The 19,339-nt window shown below is 60.3% G+C and overlaps 1 protein-coding gene across 1 annotated transcript in view; it reads left to right on the forward strand.

Annotated features, from left to right (window-relative positions):
- The window catches only part of MYO15A (myosin XVA), a 45,984-nt gene that overhangs the window by 9,354 nt on the left and 17,291 nt on the right, over positions 1–19,339 (forward strand). Inside the window, exons 9-45 of the mRNA XM_040245820.1 lie at positions 69–132; positions 1,016–1,129; positions 1,633–1,794; positions 2,773–2,886; positions 3,418–3,476; positions 3,550–3,673; positions 4,530–4,625; positions 5,030–5,161; positions 5,673–5,798; positions 6,482–6,559; positions 7,024–7,172; positions 7,269–7,314; positions 7,469–7,593; positions 8,069–8,186; positions 8,486–8,661; positions 9,106–9,190; positions 10,017–10,070; positions 10,168–10,249; positions 10,325–10,455; positions 10,874–10,969; positions 12,347–12,582; positions 13,855–14,018; positions 14,261–14,333; positions 14,488–14,676; positions 14,846–14,994; positions 15,096–15,199; positions 15,384–15,498; positions 15,689–15,756; positions 15,843–15,920; positions 16,076–16,256; positions 16,341–16,473; positions 16,772–16,877; positions 16,979–17,051; positions 18,102–18,223; positions 18,332–18,391; positions 18,814–18,889; positions 19,170–19,285. Of these exons, the coding sequence (XP_040101754.1) occupies positions 69–132; positions 1,016–1,129; positions 1,633–1,794; positions 2,773–2,886; positions 3,418–3,476; positions 3,550–3,673; positions 4,530–4,625; positions 5,030–5,161; positions 5,673–5,798; positions 6,482–6,559; positions 7,024–7,172; positions 7,269–7,314; positions 7,469–7,593; positions 8,069–8,186; positions 8,486–8,661; positions 9,106–9,190; positions 10,017–10,070; positions 10,168–10,249; positions 10,325–10,455; positions 10,874–10,969; positions 12,347–12,582; positions 13,855–14,018; positions 14,261–14,333; positions 14,488–14,676; positions 14,846–14,994; positions 15,096–15,199; positions 15,384–15,498; positions 15,689–15,756; positions 15,843–15,920; positions 16,076–16,256; positions 16,341–16,473; positions 16,772–16,877; positions 16,979–17,051; positions 18,102–18,223; positions 18,332–18,391; positions 18,814–18,889; positions 19,170–19,285 (4,174 nt within the window). The remainder of the gene's footprint in view (positions 1–68; positions 133–1,015; positions 1,130–1,632; positions 1,795–2,772; positions 2,887–3,417; positions 3,477–3,549; positions 3,674–4,529; positions 4,626–5,029; positions 5,162–5,672; positions 5,799–6,481; positions 6,560–7,023; positions 7,173–7,268; positions 7,315–7,468; positions 7,594–8,068; positions 8,187–8,485; positions 8,662–9,105; positions 9,191–10,016; positions 10,071–10,167; positions 10,250–10,324; positions 10,456–10,873; positions 10,970–12,346; positions 12,583–13,854; positions 14,019–14,260; positions 14,334–14,487; positions 14,677–14,845; positions 14,995–15,095; positions 15,200–15,383; positions 15,499–15,688; positions 15,757–15,842; positions 15,921–16,075; positions 16,257–16,340; positions 16,474–16,771; positions 16,878–16,978; positions 17,052–18,101; positions 18,224–18,331; positions 18,392–18,813; positions 18,890–19,169; positions 19,286–19,339) is intronic.

Below are 19,339 nucleotides of genomic sequence, written 5' to 3' on the forward strand. Positions count from 1 at the left end.
GGAACCCACAGAGTCTGTGTGCACTGTGCCGGGTGCAGCCTGACCCCTAACTGTGCCCACCCACCCAGGGGCGTGATCTCTGGTGCCATAACCTCCCAGTACCTGCTCGAGAAATCCAGGATCGTGTTTCAGGTGGGCTGGCTCTCCAGGCCTGTGTGTCCAGGTGGGGGGCATGCAGACCCTCGGAGCCTGGCACCTCGCTGAGCAGTGTATCTGTGTGTCTGTGTGTATGTGAGCCTGTGGCCCATCTCCTGGTGTGTATGTGTGTACATGTGTAGGTGTACGTGTGTGTCTGTATGTATGTGCATGTATGTATCCGTGTATGTGTGTGCATTTGTGCATGTGTGTATGTGTGTGCATGCGTGTGTGTATCTGTGTGTATGTGTGTATCTCTGTGTGTGTATATCTCTGTGTATCTGTGTATGTATCTGTATGTATGTTGTGTGTGTGTGTGTGTATGTGAGCCTGTGGCCCATCTTCTTGTCATGGAAGCACGCCAGGCACCATCCTGCTGTAGGGCCTTTGCACAATTGTTCTTTGTAACTGGAGCACTCGCCCCCAGACACCTGCCAGGCCAAGCCCTGACTCACCTCTGAATCTTCCCCAGCATGCCACCTGCTCAGGGAAGATCCCCCAGTAAAAATGCAGCCCCTCCACCCACCAGGCCTGCCCACCCACTGCTGCAGCATTTCCTTGCAGAGCACTTCCCCTGACTCCTGGTGGTCTGCCAGGAGTCTGTCTCCCCACCAGCAAGTGGGCTCCACAAGGCTCCTGGGGCTCCTTCCACCTTGTGCTTATTTCTCCAAAGTTAAACCCTGCTCAGAACTCCTTCCCACCAGCATGCCAGATCCCCCCAGCCCCGCCAATGCCAGGCTGGGGTCAGTCGACATAGAGATGCCAGTCTCACCTGAGGCCATGTGTGTGTGTATTTGCGGGTACACCTGGGCTTGTATGTGTGTCTGGGGGTCACCCTGGTGGGTGGCTCCCCTCTGTGCACCCACCCACCGCTCCGTAGGCCAGAAACGAGAGGAACTACCACATCTTCTATGAGCTTCTGGCTGGGCTGCCTGCCCAGCTCCGGCAGGCCTTCAGCCTTCAGGAGGCCGAGACCTACTACTACCTGAATCAGGTGAGTGTCAGCAGGTGTCTGAGGGCCCCTGGCCAGGTGCCCCCACCCCATCATGCTGTATGGGCCCAGAGAGCATGTCCTGATGGACAGTGAAGGCGTTGGGGTCTTGGGGGGTGAGTTCCTTTGCAGTGTCTCATTGTGGCAAGGGGGACAGGTGTCACTGGAATCCAAAACCAAGGTGAGGGCAGCCTACTTGATAGTTTTTCTGGAGCCTGGAACAGAACTCAGCGGCCTGTAGTAACCACACTTCCTTCCAGAGCCTCACTTTCCTGTCTGTAAAATGGGGACAGAATAGTTCTGCATTGCAGGGCATGTGAGGGTTAGGTGAAGGGAATGTACTTAGAGTCTTCAGCACAGAGCCTGGCATGTGGGGCCGCTCGAAGCCCCTCGCCCCTGGGAGTGGATTGAGAGCTGAGAGCTCAGGCCAGGCTGCAGGCCAGGGCAGAGCAGGGACCCCAAGGCCCCCACCCAGGGTCCTAGACCCCCACTCTGACCTTGCCCAGGGTGGGAACTGTGAGATCTCAGGGAAGAGCGACGCGGACGACTTCCGCCGGCTGCTGGCCGCCATGGAGGTGCTGGGCTTCAGCGCGGAGGACCAGGACAGCATCTTCCGCATCCTGGCCTCCATCCTGCACCTGGGCAACGTCTACTTTGAGAAGGACGAGGTGAGGGCGCCGCACTACAGGACAGCTTTCTCAGGACATGGCCGTCCCCCACCCCTGCCCCGCCCCCGAGGCTGAAAGCTGCCAGCTCACAGCTGGAAGCGCTTGGTCCACAATTTGGGGTTATTCGTCTTTTTCTCATTGGTATATAGAGCTCTTTATATATGTTAAGGAAATCTGTAGGAATTGCAGATATATTTTCTGATTTATCATTTATGTGTTGACTTTATTTACAGATTTTTTTGGGGGGGCTACAGAGATTTTAAGGATTATTTTCAGAAATTTCATTTATCAAGTTTTTTCTTATACAAATTTTAGACTTTTTATCATTTTTAGAGAATAATCTCTCTAAAATTATAAAAGCCTTTTTCTGTAATTTTTTTTCAAGATCTCTTAGGGTTTCTGTTTGATTTTTTAAAAACATTTAAATCTCTGGTTCATCAGAAACTTACCTTAGGAAGGTACAAGGTAGGGATCCCAGGTTGTTTTTTTTTTTTAATGGTCATTCAGTCTCCCAACTTGAGAAATACATATTTATCATATGCTCAATTCCTGTGTCCTTTTGTGTCCGATTCCACACTTTTTATTGTGCTTCATTGATTTGTTTATGAACTATGTGTCTGACCCCACAGTGTTTTAATTATTCTAACTCTATGTTTTACTATCTCATAGAGTCGCTGGAATTCCTACTTCAGAATTTTCCTGGCTGTTCTCACTCGTTTCCGTATTTGTACGTTGTTGTTGTTCAATCGCTTGTGTCTGACTCTTTGCAACCCCGTGGACTGCAACACGCCAGGCTCCTCTGTCCTCCACTATCTCCTGGAGTTTGTACAAACTCATGTCCATTGAGTCGGTGATACCATCCAACCATCTTGTCCTCTGTCATCCCTTTCTTCTGCCTTCAATCTTTCCCTTTTTTGGTATGAATTTTACATAAAGAGCTCATCTAGCTCAACAGGCACTCCTGTGGGTGTTTTGCAGACGGACACACAGGAGGTGGCCTCAGTGGTGAGCGCCCGGGAGATCCAGGCCGTGGCCGAGCTGCTGCAGGTCTCCCCCGAGGGCCTGCAGAAGGCCATCACCTTCAAAGTGACCGTGAGTCCCTGGTGGCTGGGGCCGCTTCATGCCCCATGCTGTGTGGGTCCCCTGCCCCTCTCCCCTGCCTCCCACTCCTGTCCATCTCTGGGTTGGGCCCAGAGTTGGGTACCTCAGACCCCAAAGGCGTTACAGCCTCCAGGCCTTTGCATAGCTGTTCCCGTTTTCACACCCACTCAACCTTCCAGACCCAGCACAGACATTGCCTGCTCCAGGGAGCCACCCCTGACCCCTGGCTGGGCCTGTCCCTCCCGCAGCCCTGCCCATTCTCCCTTCCCAAGGTTGACGTCACTGTGTTTCTGCTTATACAAGCTCCTGTCTCCCTGATGGTGGGGGCAGCCCCCACCCCACCAGCAAGCCAGGCAGCAGAGGGATGAGGTTATGCGTCCTGCCCCCTGGTTGTGCCTGAGACTGGTCACACCAGCTCCGCGATCCCTGCTCCACCCCCGCCCCCGCCCAGTTCTCTGGGGACTTCCCAGAGCTGGTGGCCAGCGCACTGTCACTCAGAGCCCACCTCCCCCCCCACCCCAGGAGACCATGAGAGAGAAGATCTTCACCCCCCTGACAGTGGAGAGCGCCGTGGATGCCAGGTGAGGCCACAGCCCCACCTGAGGCCCTCCACCTCCTCACTGTGCCTGCCCCCTCAACACCTCTCTGCTCCAGGGATGCCATCGCCAAGGTGCTGTACGCATTGCTCTTCAGCTGGCTCATCGCCAGGGTCAATGCACTGGTGTCCCCACAGAAGGGCGCGCTGTCCATCGCTGTCCTGGACATCTATGGCTTCGAGGTGGGGCTTCGGGGGGAGGCTCTACTGCCATCAACTGTTCAGGGCCCTCCCCCATTATTATCTCCCTCCATTCACCCACAAGCACTTCCTGGGGCTTCCGGGTGCCAGGCTGTGTGGGTGACACCAGGGACCCCAGAAAGGACCAGACATGGGCACTACCCTTAGGATGCTTCCAGGAGGTGGGGTTCCAGTGGACAGACGTGGACAAACACACGTGGTCAGAGCCATAGCAGGCATCCCGGTGCTGAGGGAGCCTGGAGAAGGTCCCTGGCTGGTTCCTTAAGGGCCCGTCAAGGCATCTGAGGGGGAGAGAGCAGTCATGCAAAGGCTCAGGGGTGTGGGGAGCTGGAAGTCATTTGGGGGGTTAGAGTGGGGGACTTGGAAAAAGACAGGCAAGATCAGAACAGCAGAAGCGGCCGCTGAGCTTCCCATGGCACCTGTTACGTGCTGCTGTTTTGAGCTCTTGGCTAGTTACTGACTTAATCCTGACAGTCGCCTGGGAGGTGGGGACTGTCATCCCCATTTTACAGATGGGAAAGCTGAGGTACTTGGGGTAGAAAGTGGCAGGCCCAGGGTTGGAACCTAGGTAGAAGGTTCCAGGGCCTGGGCTTCAGCCACTACCTGGGCCACCTCCCATGGTTCCTGAACCACTAGGCTCTCAGCTGTGCCCAGAGGGAGCCCCTGAGGGGTCTGAGCAGAGGGTCTGTGTGCAGGGTTTCAGCTTGCTGAAGTTGTGGTTGTGGAAGGCGGGGATAAGCCTGCATGGGGAAGGGGGTTGGTGGGCAGGCCCTGGGTGGGGACAGATGTGCTGCTGGCCACAGAAGTGCACGGCCCAGCCTCTCTACCCATCTGGCAGGACCTGAGCTTCAACAGCTTCGAGCAGCTATGTATAAACTATGCGAACGAGAGCCTCCAGTACCTCTTCAACAAGATCATCTTCCAGGAAGAGCAGGTGAGAAGCCTCTGTCCGCTGTCCGTCCTGTCCTGCCAGCCGCTGGGCCTCCTTGGAGGCAGAAAGGCTGTGCTGGCTCTTTAAGGACAAACGAGAGATCGTTCATAGGCCCAGTGGAGGGCGAGGCGCTCTGAGCTAGGGACCAGCATGTGCATAGGCCCTGCTCTGGAGGGGCAGGTGCGAGGGTGCTGAGCCCGGAGAAGCCCTCCTGTGGTCCCCCTCACCCTCCCAGGGCCATCCAGGCTGGGGACAAGCAGGGCCCAGAGGTGGCTCGTGTTGTGCTGCCCTGCTGGGAGTGAGCTCCCTGTGCTGGGAGGGGTGCAGGTGCAGGTGCCCCGGTTGGGCCGCTCTGGATGGTGTCCACCTGGGGGACGGGGCTGGAGGCCGAGGACCACTGTCCACAGGAGGAGTACATGCGCGAACAGATCAACTGGCGGGAGATCACCTTCGCCGACAACCAGCCCTGCATCAACCTCCTCTCGCTGAAGCCCTACGGCATCCTGCGCATCCTCGATGACCAGTGCTGCTTCCCCCAGGTGTGCGCTGAGTACGCTGCTTGGGGCGCACGGCACTCTGAGCCCATGTCCCCACTGGGCCCAAATCCTGCACTCCACTCTGCTCTGGACTCAGGTTGGGGGCTCAGGACACACAACCTGGGGTTTCAAACCTGGGGTGATTGAGGCTGGATCGGGGCTCTGGAGGAGGGGCTTTGCTAGCGCATGAAGTCACAGAAGGCTTCCTGGAGGAGGTGACCTTGGGGTTGGGCCTCAGATTCTGATTGGAAAACACGAAAGTGGTATGGGTGCTCTGGTCAGTGGGACCAGAGAGAGCAGAGACAGAGGGGCTGAAGGGAAGGCAGCTGGGAGCCCACCCTTCCGCAGGGTCCATTCAGGTTGTCCATACTGAGCAGTGGGCAGCCAGGGGAGCAGGGACTTGCTCCTCCTCCCTGCGGCTTGTGGGGCACCAGTCAGGGCTGAAGAATTTGCCACCAGGCCAGCTACTGCATGCCCGGGCCTTGCCCACCTGCTAACTCCTGCCTGCCCCCAGGCCACAGACCACACATTTCTGCAGAAGTGCCATTACCACCATGGCGCCAACCCACTCTACTCCAAGCCCAAGATGCCGCTGCCCGAGTTCACCATCAAGCACTATGCGGGCAAAGTCACCTACCAGGTGAGATCCTGAATGGCCCACACGGCCTCCAGTCCCAGTCCCTGGACCTGTTGGCAGTCTGGCCCTGCTGATCCTCAGCTGTGTGATCTCGGCCAAGTCCCTCTACCTCTCTGAGCCTCAACTTTCTCATCAGAAGAGTGGGAACGATAGTGCCCATCTCCCGGGGTGAGTGAAGAAGTCCAGGGCTCGGCAGACATGGTGAAGAGGAGCGGCCACCAGTAGTGATAGCTGTTACTGCTATCATCTTGGCTCTTTCCTGCCCTGAGGTGTCTCAGACCAGGATTCTAAGCCTCTGTCCCCACTGGGCCTCATTTTCCTCATCTCTAGAATGGGCACAGGACAGAGTCCTCACTGAGGACAGGCCACGACGTGGACTGGGCATGTGGCTACTGCCCCCTCTCCCCCTTGCCAGGGATTGGAGAAGACAGTGGGACGGGAAGGGGGGAGCCATAGCAGGTGGAGGGGCACGTCCCTCTCAGGACAGACAGGGAAACCGAGGCCTAGAGGGGCAGGGCCAGGGTCCCCTCGGGCCGTGAGTCCCTAACCCACTGTGAGGAGGAGGGGAGAGGAGTGGAGCGGGCAGTGCACACCCGCTGGGAAGGGTCAGCCTTCCGCCCTGTCTCCCAAGCCAGTGGGGTAGGGTGGGGTCCACACCAAACTGCCCCTCCCCGCCCCTCCTCCAGGTGCACAAGTTCCTGGACAAGAACCACGACCAGGTGCGCCAGGACGTGCTGGACCTGTTTGTGCGGAGCCGGACTCGGGTGAGCGAGCCTCGCCGCCCTGGCCCCCCGAGCACCCAGCCCGCTGTCAGAGCCCTTCCCCAGCTTGGTCCAGCCTCTGGCTCACCCCAGCCTATCCCTCCCGGAGGGGTTCTCACACCCGCCACCCTCTCAGCCTCCACGTCTCCCCCGGGTCGTTGCCAGAGTTCATGGCCAGGTGTGCCACAGGCCCCTCGGGGCCAGGCGTGGAGACAGTGCCCCATGTTCCCCCACAGGCAGGCCACTTGGAAGGTGTGAGCACCCTGACTTGAGGAGAATGCCAGCCGGGAGGGCATGGCCTTCAGTCAGGGCAGGGGTCCAGCGGTCCCTTTCTGATCCCCGGGTCCAGAGACCGATGCTTTTTGTACTTCCCCTTTCTCTTTCTCTCTGTCCGTTTCCCTCCTTGTTTCTGCCTCGGGGCCCTTCCCTTCCGTCTCCTGGCACCTTGACTTTGACTGCTGGCCCAGGTGGTAGCACACCTCTTCTCTAGCCATGCCCCACAGGCTGCCCCTCAGCGCCTGGGCAAGAGCAGCTCCGTCTCCCGGCTCTACAAGGCGCACACGGTGGCTGCCAAGTTCCAGCAGTCACTTCTGGACCTGGTGGAAAAGATGGAGAGGTGGGTGTGGCAGGTGCCCCCCCTCCCCCGTGACCCTGAGGGCAAGCACCCTCCATCCCCAGGGCCTCACACTGCCCTCCTCTCGACTCTGCCCAGGTGTAACCCCTTGTTCGTCCGGTGTCTGAAGCCCAACCACAAGAAGGTATGTGATGGTGGGGGCCCCTGGGGGAGCCATGCTGTGTGACCTTGGGCGAGTGGCTTTGCCTCTCTGGACCTCCCATCTGCCCAGCCCACCGCGGAGACCATTGCATATGTTTGGGCCAATATGCAGGCTTCCTCTCTGGGCCTTCCCCTAGGAGCCAGGCCTCTTTGAGTGTGATGTGGTGACGGCCCAGTTACGCTATTCAGGGCTGCTGGAGACTGTGCGGATTCGGAAGGAGGGCTTTCCAGTGCGACTGCCCTTCCAGGTGTTCATCGACAGGTACTTTGGTCTGGTGCTTCCTGAGCTCTGCAGACCCCTACCAGCCCCCCGTGGCCCCAGGAATTCACAACCCAGGCAGAATAGGGCTGGCCATGCACAGTTGCTCAGATTGCACACTACACAAGACCACCACATACTAGCTGTTACGTGGCAGATATATTTACTACTTTGCATTTTTCATAGTTCTATTATGTATGTGTTGATCCCAAAGAGAAGTGATTTTCATAGCTATTACTAATATGACAAGTTTCCAGAAGATGGCGCTAAAGCATTTTCTTCTACTGAAACCATTTATTACTTAATGCTCTTTTCAAGTAGCCTTGGGACAGAAAGCGCTTTTCTGGTTAGAAGAGACTATAAGTAAAGACTCTGCTGGGACCTAGGCCTCCCGGAGACAGGGGTTGGGTGGTGACCCTGAGGTCTAGCAGGCAGCTGGATGGGTCCAATAGCCCCATGCTGGGTTTGGGGTCTGCAGGTACCGCTGTCTAGTGGCCCTCCAGCACAGCCTGCCAGCCAGTGGGGACATGTGTGTGTCCGTGCTGAGCCGCCTATGCACGGTCACACCAAACATGTATTGTGTTGGTGTCAGCAAGGTGAGTCCTCCCCACGCTCAGCCCCTGGGTGCCCTGTGGCTAGAGACTGTGGGCTCAGAGGTGCTCAGGCGAGAGGCCATCCCGCCAAGCTGGGGCATGGATGCTGATCCCACCTCCAGACTCTGCCTGGCCGCTCTCACTGTCCGATTCACCATCCTGCCTTCCCCACCTCTCCAGACTTGGCCGTCCTCCGCCCAATCCAGGGCTGACCTGTCCTCTGTCTCCAGGGACTCCTGGGGAGGGCGGGCCCAGGCAGTGCCCGTGGGCTCTCAGCCTCAGCACTCGCCTGCCGCCCCCAGCTCTTCCTGAAGGAGCACTTGCACCAGCTGCTGGAGGGCATGCGGGACCACGTCCTGAGCCTGGCGGCTGTCACGCTACAGCGCTGCCTCCGTGGCTTCTTTGTCCAGCGCCGTTTCCGCTCCCTACGCCGCAAGATCATCCTGCTGCAGAGCCGGGCCCGCGGCTACCTGGCCAGGTGCAGGCCCAGAGTGGGCAAGGCTCCCTGGGTTTCTGTGGCCAGGCCCCAGGAAGGCCGAGCCTGAACGTGGGTAGTGAGTTCCCCATTCCCAGAGGCATGCACCCTTCCTTTGTGGGAAGGGTGATCAGATTCTGTGGGTCCTTCCCTGCTACCCCCTGATCCTTGTGACTGGTAGGTAGAAATCCATCCAACCAAGAGGGGCCCCACCCTGCATCTCCCATACTCTGAGACAGCCAGTGGGCCCTGCCACTCCATTTGCTGTGTGACCTTGGCCAAGTCGCTGCCCCTGAGTTTGTTTCCCTTTTTGCATTGGGTCCCAGAGGGAAGTGTGGACACTGACACCCCAACAAGGCAGGTGTAGGCACCTCTTCCCCATGGTCACCCATGACCCTTGCCCCCCGGCCCTCCTACTCAAAACCCCTTCTCTTCTCCATGCCCCAGGCAGCGGTATCAGCAGATGAGGAGGCGTCTGGTGAAGTTCCGGGCCCTGGTGCACACATATACGAGCCACCGGCGTTACCTCAAGGTGCTGTAGGCTGGGCTCTCGTCCCTCCCCCTGGAACCAGGCCTGCCCTGTCAGGGTCCATGGGGCGGCAGGGACAGGGAGGAGGCATTTGGCCTGGACAGGCTTGGGTTTGATCCCCGCTTGTCCCTCTCTAACCCTGCTCTCCTCACCCACCTCTTGGGGTGTGCAGGGGTTGAATGAGAGGCTGCGGGGAGGGTGTGGCCCGGCACAGGGCTCACAGCAGGGCTTAGTAACCGGGCACGATTAGAATTTGGCGACCCGAGCAGCACTCGCTCTAGTTTTGCCCTTGTCTTGGTGCTGGTCTTGGCCTGTTGTCACATTTCCACAGCCAGACAAACATAGCCCCGAGGAGCTGCAGCCTTTCCTGGAGTTTTGTGGGGCAGCAGGGAGGTGCTTCTCTGGTAGCTCCAGGACGGTAGAGAATCCACCTGCAATGTGGGAGACCCGAGTTCGATCCCTGAGTCGGGAAGATCCCCTGGAGAAGGAATTGGCAACCCACTCCAGTATTCTTGCCTGGGGAATCCCCGGAGAGAGGAACCTAGCAGGCTACAGTCCATGGGGTGTCGCAAAGGGTTGGACACAACTGAAGGACTAACACTTTCCAGGGAGGGGCCCCAGAACGCACCTCTCTGCTGCTCTCCGACATCCTGTGCGTCTCTTCTTCCCCAAAGCATCACTGCTCTGCCCTCTGCCTGAGTCTCTTGCTGTCTTCCTCCCACACCCATTTCTCTGGCCACACTACTGCCTCCCCCGTCTGTGAGGTGGGCCTGGGGCCGCCGTCCCCTCTGCCCGCCGCTGCCCGCCTTGACCGTCTGCTCTCCTGCAGCTGAGGGCGGAGCGGAGGCTCCGGGTGGAGGAGGCATGGCTGCGGGAGCAGGAGGTGGGTGTAGGGTCCAGGCGGCTGCGGGGAACAGGAAGGGAGGCCGGCAGGTGGGGGTGTGGCAGGCCTGTCCCCTCACCCTGTGCTGACCCCCCAGGAGCTGAGCAAGCGGCAGGTGGTGGCCGTGGGGCACCTGGAGGTCCCGGTGGAGCTGGCTGGGCTCTTGCGAGCCGTGGCGGGTACGTCAGTGGTGGGTGCTGTTAGGGGGCGGGCTGGCCTGGGGGCCAGGCCCCTCAGGCCTCCTCTGTCCACAGGCCTCAGGACAGCCCAGGGGCCCCGGGTGGCCCTTGTGCGGACTCCCCGGCTTCGGGCCGAGCCCCGGGTCACGCTGCCCCTGGACATCAACAACTACCCCATGGCCAAGTTTGTCCGGTGCCACTTCAAGGTAAGAGCTGGAGGAGACACAGTGACGGCTGGCATTGTCCTCTGATACGGCCGACTCCTGGCCACGCCCTTTGAGACCAGGCCCGAGCCCTCCAGTTGCTGGGTCATGAGGAGTCTGGGGACTCCGGGGGCCTGAATGGTGTGGGGGGCCCTCGGGCTCGGACAGTGGCTGTTTGGAAACATTTCAGAAACCTGACAAGCAGTGAGTGGACCCACAGCGTATCACCCCCGCTGCTCATCTCCTGCCCTCCGGGTGTGTCTTGAGAGGGCTCTGCCTTGATGCACTGAATCTCCGTCTGCATGTTAGGGACCAGAGCCCGGGCGCCTCAGGCTCGTGTGCCCCTACCCGGCCTAGAGCAGTGGGTCTGGAGGTGCCCCTGCCTCCTAGCTCTGTGCCCAGGTGCCTGCTCTGTGCCCAGGAGCCTGCCTTCGGGATGCTGACCGTGCCCCTGAGGACGCCCCTCACGCGGTTGCCGGCGGAGTACCATGTGGAGGCCGTGGGCATCTTCAAGCTGGTATGACTCTGCACAGTTCAGTTCAGTTCAGTTCAGTCGCTCAGTCGTGTCTGACTCTGCGATCCCATGAATCGCAGCACGCCAGGCCTCCCTGTCCATCACCAACTCCCGGAATTCACTCGGACTCGCGTCCATCGAGTCAGTGATGCCATCCAGCCATCTCATCCTCTGTCGTCCCCTTCTTCTCCTGCCCCCAATCCCTCCCAGCATCAGAGTCTTTTCCAATGAGTCAACTCTTCATGTGAGGTGGCCAAAGTACTGGAGTTTCAGCTTTAGCATCATTCCTTCCAAAGACCACCTTCCAAATCACAGCCCCAGCCCTGAGGCCAGACAGGAGACCCCTGTGCTGCTCCCTTGGACCCTCCACCAGCCCAGGCCCTGAGCCTTTGGAGGAGGGACTTCTGGGAGGGACTTCTGGGAGTCAGTGTCTGTCCTCCTCTCTGGGGTGGGGTCTGGGGATGGGGGCCTGTCTTCTCGCAGTCATCCCGGCAACATGGCTGCCTCCCAGCCTCTCTGAAGCTTCCAGAATAGAGCTTCGTCTGAAAGGGGAGGCAGAGAAGACCTAACGAGTGACCCACTCCTGTGGACAGAGCGGGGGATGGGGGTTGGGGAGCCTAGACAAGACCCCTTGTGCAGCCCTGGGCAGAGTCAGGGAAGGCTTCCTGAAGGAGCGGGCATTTGAGCTGGAAAGGAAGGTGGCGGCAGAGTCTCCCAGCCAGGGCGAGTGGAGGGGTAGAGAGGAGAGAAATTGCCATGGTCAGAACAGAGACTCAGGAGAGTAAGGCCAGAGGGGCAGGAGGTCTTGACCAACAAGCCCAGAGCTGAGGTTGGGCTCCCAGGGGCCCAAGGGAGCCACGGATGGTGCTTCCATGGGAGGATGTGGTTGGATATGCATGCTCGAACGTGCCTTCTGGGGCCTGGATAGAGCCAGAGGTGAAGGAAGGCTGCAGAACGTTCGTGAGCAGGAGAATCTTGACTTTCCCCAAGCCCTGGTCACTTGGCCCAGGGTGAGCCAGGCTGGCTTCCCAGGTGGCTCTAATGGTAAAGAACTCGCCTGCCAATGCAGGAGATGTAAGAGACGCGGGTTCAGTCTCTGGGTTGGGAAGATCCCTTAGAGGAGGGCATGGCAACCCACTTAAGTATTTTTGCCTGGAGAATCGCATGGACAGAGGAGTCTGGTGGGCTACAGCCCATAGGGTCACAAGAATCAGACACCATTTAAGCGACTTAGCACGCGCAAGCCTGTTACAGTTTTACTGTGGGGGAATTTTATAGGGCAGGGGGACTGGGAAAGGACATGTGAGGGATGCATATGAAGGGGTGGGGACCAGTGGGAACAGCCCTCTGAGAGGCCCAGGAGAATCTGCTTGTGGCCAGATCCTACGTTTCATGGGCGACCCCCAGCTGCATGGCGCCCGGGACTACGTCTTTGGGAGCTACATCGTGCAGAAGGGACTGGCAGTGCCCGAGCTGCGGGACGAGATCCTGGCACAACTGGCCAACCAGGTGTGGCGCAACCCCAGCTCCCACAACGCCGAGCGGGGCTGGCTCCTGCTGGCTGCCTGCCTCAGCAGCTTCGCACCGTCCCCGCGCCTGGACAAATACCTGCTCAAGTGAGTGGAGCTGGGGGGCCAGGGCCCGGGGCAGATGCCAGGCCAGGCAGGAGGGAGGCTCTGTGCCTGGAAGCTCAGGCTCGGGGGCTGGCCCAGGGCTTCACGTCAGAGGGCGTGGGTCAGACAAGACTGGATACAGGACTTCCAGAACTCAGTGGTGGCCGGACCAGGGTGTGGGGAATCTGGAGGAGAGGTGCTGACCTCTCGCATGGTGAGCAGTGGGTTGCAGCCAGGTCGTTAGGCGTGTAGATTCCAACAGTCTGTGTTCAAATCCCAGCTCAGCCATAAGCTGTATGACCTTGGGCAATTTAAATAACCTCCCTGAGTCTGTTTCCTCACCTATAAAATGAGCATGGTAAGAGTACCTACATCAGGCTGTGTGAGGATTAACCATGCAAACACGTGTGAAATGCCAAGAGGACAGGATGGTGGTAAGCGCTGTGTAAGCATGGCTGTCATCAGCATCCTGATCATGTTAAGGTGATGGTGATGTCCCCCTCCTTGGTGACGAGGTTGATTTGCATGGGAAAGAGCTCAAGCAGGCCCTCAGTGTGAAACCTAGCTCTGACTTACCTGCTGTGTGACCTCGGGCGACTCACTGCCTCTCTCTGAGCCTCTTTCCTGACCTGGGAATTGGGAATGGTAACAGGACCCACCAGTGGCTGTGAGCTGCAGAGCGTGCAGAGCCTTCCTGAGCTCAGTGCGGTAGGGGCAGCTCCCTGGGACTCTGCTGGGGGCAGGGCCACTACCTGCCTGCTGGGCTTCCTGTGGGCATGGCTCTAGCTTCCCTGTGGTAGCCACAGGACACCAGCAGCGGGGAGGGGCAGGGAGCTAGGCATGAGGAGTGCCGCCCCTGGCAGGGAGCAGGCTGGTTGACCCTGGGTCAGCTGGAACCCCGACAGCCATCTGTGAACTCGGTGTCAGGCTCAGAGAGGACTGATGACCACCTGGGTGGCCTGGTAAAATGGAGCAAATCCCCGGAGGCCAGGTCTTTGCTCACACCTCCTGCAGGCCCCATCCTGACAATGACATTTTGCTCTGTTGAGCTTAGTTGGGCCTGCCTGGAACCTTTTTGGCATCCTTGGACTCCTGCTGGCTTGAGGTACCCCTGGCTGGCCTGGATGCTTTCAGCTTAGCCTGGGAGCTCCAAGCTGCCCTAATCATTGGCAGTCCAACCTCAGAGCTCTGGCCTGGCCTGGGCATCCCTGACCAGTCTCAGGGTTTCCCCCACGTCTGGCTAGCCTCATCCTTGCTCCAATTCCTACCCACCAGGTTTGTGTCTGATCACGGGCAGGGTGGCTTCCAGGCTGTGTGTCAGCATCGCCTCATGCAGGCCATGGTCTCTGGGGCTGCCCGCACCTTCCCTCCGACTCAGCTTGAGTGGACAGCCACCCAGGAGAAGGCTGGCATGGCACTGGATGTAGGCTGCTTCAACGGTGAGTTGCCCTCCCCTGCCTCCCATGGAGGGGCAGCAGAGCCCAGGGTTAGGAGAAGCTGGGTGGCCCTGCTGTGAGCAGCCTGGAGAGAGGTCAGTGTGGGGGCAGAGGGCAGGACCTGGACTGGGGCGGCTGGGAGCAGGGCCGTGAGGATGTGCAGTCAGGGCCCAGGACGAGAGTGGGGAGGCGGCAGGATGGGCCGTAGATGCTTGGAGCCAAGCCCCGCCCCCGCTGCTGCCCAGGTGACCTGTTCTCCTGCCCGGTGCAGTCCTGGAGTACAGGGGAGGAGGTGGCCGGAGACATTCTGAGGCACAGGTTGGCTCCTGGGATGCCTGGCCCAGCACATCCCTGCACACCCGGGAAGGAGGAAGTGGGGGCGGGAGGCCAGGTCTGGTTCCATTCAGGGTCTCCCCGGGCGGTACCTCCAGGCGCCATCCCTCGTTCCCATCCCTCCACGTGCTATCACCAGGGGGCTGGTTGATGGCTGGCGAGGCTGGACAGTGGCCATGAAGAACGGGGTCCAGTGGGCAGAGCTGGCCGGCCACGACTACGTGTTGGACCTGGTGTCGGACCTCGAACTGCTCAGGGAGTTCCCTCGACGGAAAGCCTACTTCCTCGTTGGTGCAGAGGGGCCCCCGGCCTGCAGGGGAGGCCTCAGGTAGAGGTGGCCTCTCCCAGCCCGAGGTCCCCCTCCTGCATGCTCGTGGCTGTGAGCTGAACTTGAACTTCAAGGTCTCCAGGAAGGGAGCCTACCTTCAAAGGGAGAACTCCAGGGTACAGAGGCGGGTCTGCTGGGAGGCTCAGCTGCTGTGTTCCCCATCCCCCAGGGTGTTTGGGAACAGCTGGGACTCGGACGATGACGCACCTACCAAGCCCCAGCCCCAGGGGCTCGTGCCTGTAGTGGCCGACTCGGATGGGTACTGCAGCCACAATGAGAACGGTACAAATGGGGAGTCTGAGCCTCAGAGAGGGACAGTGACCCTCCAAGATCCACCAGCAGTGGCCACTGTCTCTGGTGGGGAGGGAGCCTGGGGACGAGAGGGGTGATCAGCAGGAGGAAAGAATTTGAATTTCCCCCAACCCAACCAGACTCGGACAGCCTTGGAGAGCCCGCTGTGCCCAAGGGGCTGGACTGCTACCTGGACAGCCTCTTCGACCCCGTGCTGTCCTGTGGGGATGCGGTAGGGATGCAGCGGGCCTTTGAAGGCCAGAGCAGGGTGCATGCACGGGAGCCTCTTGCAGCCAGGCCCTGGGGTGGCCAGAGCGGGGGCCCTGGAAGGAGGTGGGGGTGGTATCAGGTGCCTGTTGCCTTGGAGTCTGGGGAGCGTGGCATTGGGGCGGTCACTTGAGCCATCTGCCCGCCAGGACCTGGAGAAGCCAACAGCCATTGCCTACCGCATGAAAGGGGGAGGCCAGCCTGGTGGAGATGGCAGCAGCAGCACTGAAGGCCCCCCCAGGAGACCCCCAGAGCCAAAGCCAAGTCAGTGCATCCTCTAGGTCGGGTTCAGGGCTGGGCTCGGCGGGGCCCCGCGATGCTCAGGGCAGCTTCAGCCCTAGAACAGAGGCAGCCTTAGGCTTGGGGGGTGAGCCAACGGGGTGGGCGGGATAGGGAATTCACACCTCTACCTCTCTCATCTCTGGATCTGTGCCCCCTGACGCGGTCACCCCAGTTCCAGGCCTGGACGCCTCCACATTGGCCCTGCAGCAAGCCTTCATCCACAAGCAGGCTGTACTGCTGGTGAGTGCCAGGGAACTGGGGTGTCCTGCCGGGAGGCCCTGTGGGGCCCAAGCCTGGGCCTACCCGCTCACCCCCACTCTCTACAGGCCCGGGAGATGACCCTGCAGGCCATGGCACTCCAGCAGCAGCCCCTGAGTCCTACCCCGAGACCCTTCCCCCCAGAGGTGAGCCTGGCCCTCCATGAGTGCTGTGTTGCCCCAGGGCCTTGCTGCAACTCTCTGAACTAGGAGCCCCCTCCGCCTCTCCTGGGCCAACATGGGGTTCCTGAGAGCAGACTGACGTGACCCAGGAAGCCCTCCTCACACTCTGCTCTCCACAGAAACCCTTAGCGTCAGAGGCCCGGCCGAAGTTCGTAGGCACTGGACTCCCAGCCAAGCCTGTGCTCCTGCGCTCTGCTCCGAAGCCCGCGGCCCCCGCCCCTCTGGCCAAGGCCCCAAGGCCCCCCACCAAGCCCGTGGCTGCCCCCATTCTGCCTCAGGGCTGGGCTTCTCCAGAAAGCAGTGAGTGTCTTGTTGCAGCAGGGGCTTCCCAAGATGGGACAGGAGGGTGGACTCACCTGCCCCCTATACCATGCCCCGCCACAGCTTCGCCCTGCCTGGAGCCGGTCCGGTCCTCGACCCTCAACTCGGAGCACTTCCCACAACCCACGCAGCAGATCAAGGACATCGTCAGGCAGCACCAGCAGCTGCCCCGGGGGGGCCAGCCAGAGGCCCTCAGGTCAGCCCACCCACCCAGCCCTCTGGCCCTCTTGCGTGACCGCCTCCCCGTGTGCCTGTCTGCTGGGCTCACAGCACCCTGCCCAGCAGCCTTTAGGGAGTGTCTGTTCACCCAAGTGGTCCAGATGAGATGCCCCCCCAAGGGCAGAGGGAGGCCAGGACCGCTCTCTAGGGGTTGTGTGTGACCCCATGCCTGTCTCTGGTCCTCTTGGGGTTATCGTGTACAGTGATGGGGGAGAGGAAGTTCCTGGGTGGGACTGTGTGGCTGTGAAGAGGAGGCTCAGCGTCCCGCTCCCCAGGAAGGACAGCGGGAGGGTGTTCGTAAAGCGGCCTGATCCCCATGAGGAGGCCCTGACGATCCTGAGGGGGCAGATGAGCCCCCCGGTGGCAGCACCCGGCACCCAGGTGAGGGGCTGGGGCTGGTGGGGCCCAGGCGGAACAGAAGACAAAGGGGGGCCTCTGGGGGAGCCTCTGTGTACTGTGGTGGGCCGTCTTTGTGGGGACAGGTCCCCAGAGAGGCCGTGGCCTTGGTGAAGCCAGTGACCAGCACACAGCGGCCATCCGTGGGGCCCACTCCAGGTGAGGGCCAGGAGGGAGGGAGGGGCCGGAGGGCAGGTGTCTGAGTGCAGGAGTTAGTCTGTGTGAGCACAGGTGAGTCTTGGTCTGCATGACGGTGGCGTATGTGTCCATGTCCCTGGGCCTGTGTGGACATACTATGTGGATGTTTGTGCAATTGTATCAGCATTTGCATGGCACTGATTTCAGGCCAGGCCCACTCTAAATCCTCACTCAGACTCTTCAACACACTACTGTCTGTGCCCATAGATGTTACAGATGAGAAGACAGACACAGAGAGGTTAAGTGACTCACTCAAGATCACACAGCTCTAAGTGTCAGACCAGGGACAGAACCCCAGGCCTCCTGACATCGCAGCTGGAGTCCTAACCTCTGCCATCTCCTGCCTTATGGTAGCCGCGGTGATCGGTGATCGTAACAGATCAGTCAGTTTCCATCCACCTGCCACCGACATTCCAGCGGCCCCTAGGATGAACCCCAGGCTCCTCACTGTGGCCCACCCCTAGCCTCACCTCCTCCTGCTCGCTGACCCAGGGCTCTCTGCTCCTCACTGTTTCTGGGCCCACCAGAATTCAGTCCCGCCGCAGGGCCTTCATCCTTGCCGTTCCCCCTGCTGAGAATGCTCTTCGCAGAAAATCCTTGCATGCCTGGCCCCTTTTCATCAAGAAGTCTCAAACCTCACCTCCTCAGGGAAGGTCTGCCCGACCGCCAAGACCACAGGCCCCTCACAGACCAGCCCCCAGATTTTCCCAGGTCGCCATTTGATTTCTGCCCCAGCTCCCAGCACCAAGAGCTCTGTCCTTTCTGAACTGTTTCACCCACCTTACCAGGGCCTCGCTCCAGGCAGTGCCTGGTCTCTGCTGCTCCAGGTACCCCCGGCCCCTACCCCCACCCCCACCACATTAGGACTGTAGGGCTGGGTCTCTGTGTGAGGGAGGAAGGCAGGGTTGAGAGAGTGTGCCCACGTGCCCGTGTGATCAGATGTGTCTACCCTCGAGGCAGGAGGAGGCCCCTCTGCTCCAACCTCACCCTCCCTGGGCCCTGCCTCCCCAGTGCTGCCCTCGCGGTCGCTGGAGCCTCCTGAGGATCCCGTGCAGACACGGCTGCACCGCCTCCCAAACCCCGACTTCTATGGCTACCGGGACACCCCCTGGCAGATCTTCCTGCGCAAAGAGGTGCTGGGGCCCTACCAGGGCTGGAGGGGGCACAAGGCCTGACAGGGGCAGGGGGTCACAGCACAGCTGGTGAGGAGCGTGGGGCCTCATGGTAGCCCCACACCGCAGGTGTTCTACCCCAAGGACGACCACAGCCACCCCGTGCAGCTGGACCTCCTGTTCCGCCAGGTGAGGGCCTGTCCCGCCTCCCAGCCTCGAGTGGCAGCAGGGCAGCAGGCATGTGGATCAGCCGTCTGCCAAGCCTCCTGCTCGGGTTTGGGGTCCTCACCCGCAGTGAGGACAGGGAGCTGGTCTGCTGTGCCCCCTTCCGTGGACGGTCTTGGGGAGCCCACATCCCATCTAAGCAGACTCATGGCTGGTCTGAGCTCATGGGGGCCAGGGTCCACCCCAAGATCCCCTGTGTGGATCAGGAGACTAGGCCCTGGGGAGGGTGGAGATGAGAAGGGTGAGGGTCCTCAGAAGTGGGGTCTGATTTACAAGGTGCCCTCACTGCATGGAAAGCGCCCCATCCCCAGTTGTCCTGACACAGTCCAGCTTGGGCTCCAGGTTTGGGGAGCCGTGCAGCCGCCCGCCTCATGCCCCTCCCACAGGTCCTGCATGACACACTCTCCGAGGCCTGCCTGCGCATCTCTGCGGAGGAGCGGCTCCAGATGAAAGCCCTGTTTGGTACTGCGGGGTGTGGGGAGGGAGGGGCAGCCTGCTGGAGCCCCTGCCACCCTCTCTGCTCTGCTCCTGGCCTCTCCCCGGGGCTCGGCTGCAGGTCTGGGTTGGGCTATACTGGCCCGGCTGCGGTCCCCACTGTCCTGTCTGTGGATATCAGTTTCCCAGTATGGACGCTGAGGACGCAGTGGTCTGACACCTCCTTGCTGAGGATCAGTCTCCCCTCCATGCACTGTAGGTCAGCAGGGGAGGGGGCCCCGGTTCTGACCTGACCTGTGTCCCTTAGCTCAGAACCAGCTGGACACGCAGCGGCCTTTGGTGACAGAGAGCGTGAAGCGGGCCGTGGTCAGCGCTGCCCGGGACAGCTGGGAGGTCTACTTCTCCCGCCTGTTTCCTGCCACGGTAGGAGCCCCCTGCCCGTCCCCCTGCCCACTCTCTGCCTGCCCAGGGGCTCCG

This window comes from Oryx dammah, unplaced genomic scaffold (assembly GCF_014754425.2).
Source record: "Oryx dammah isolate SB20612 unplaced genomic scaffold, SCBI_Odam_1.1 HiC_scaffold_8, whole genome shotgun sequence".
Lineage (NCBI taxonomy): Eukaryota > Metazoa > Chordata > Mammalia > Artiodactyla > Bovidae > Oryx > Oryx dammah.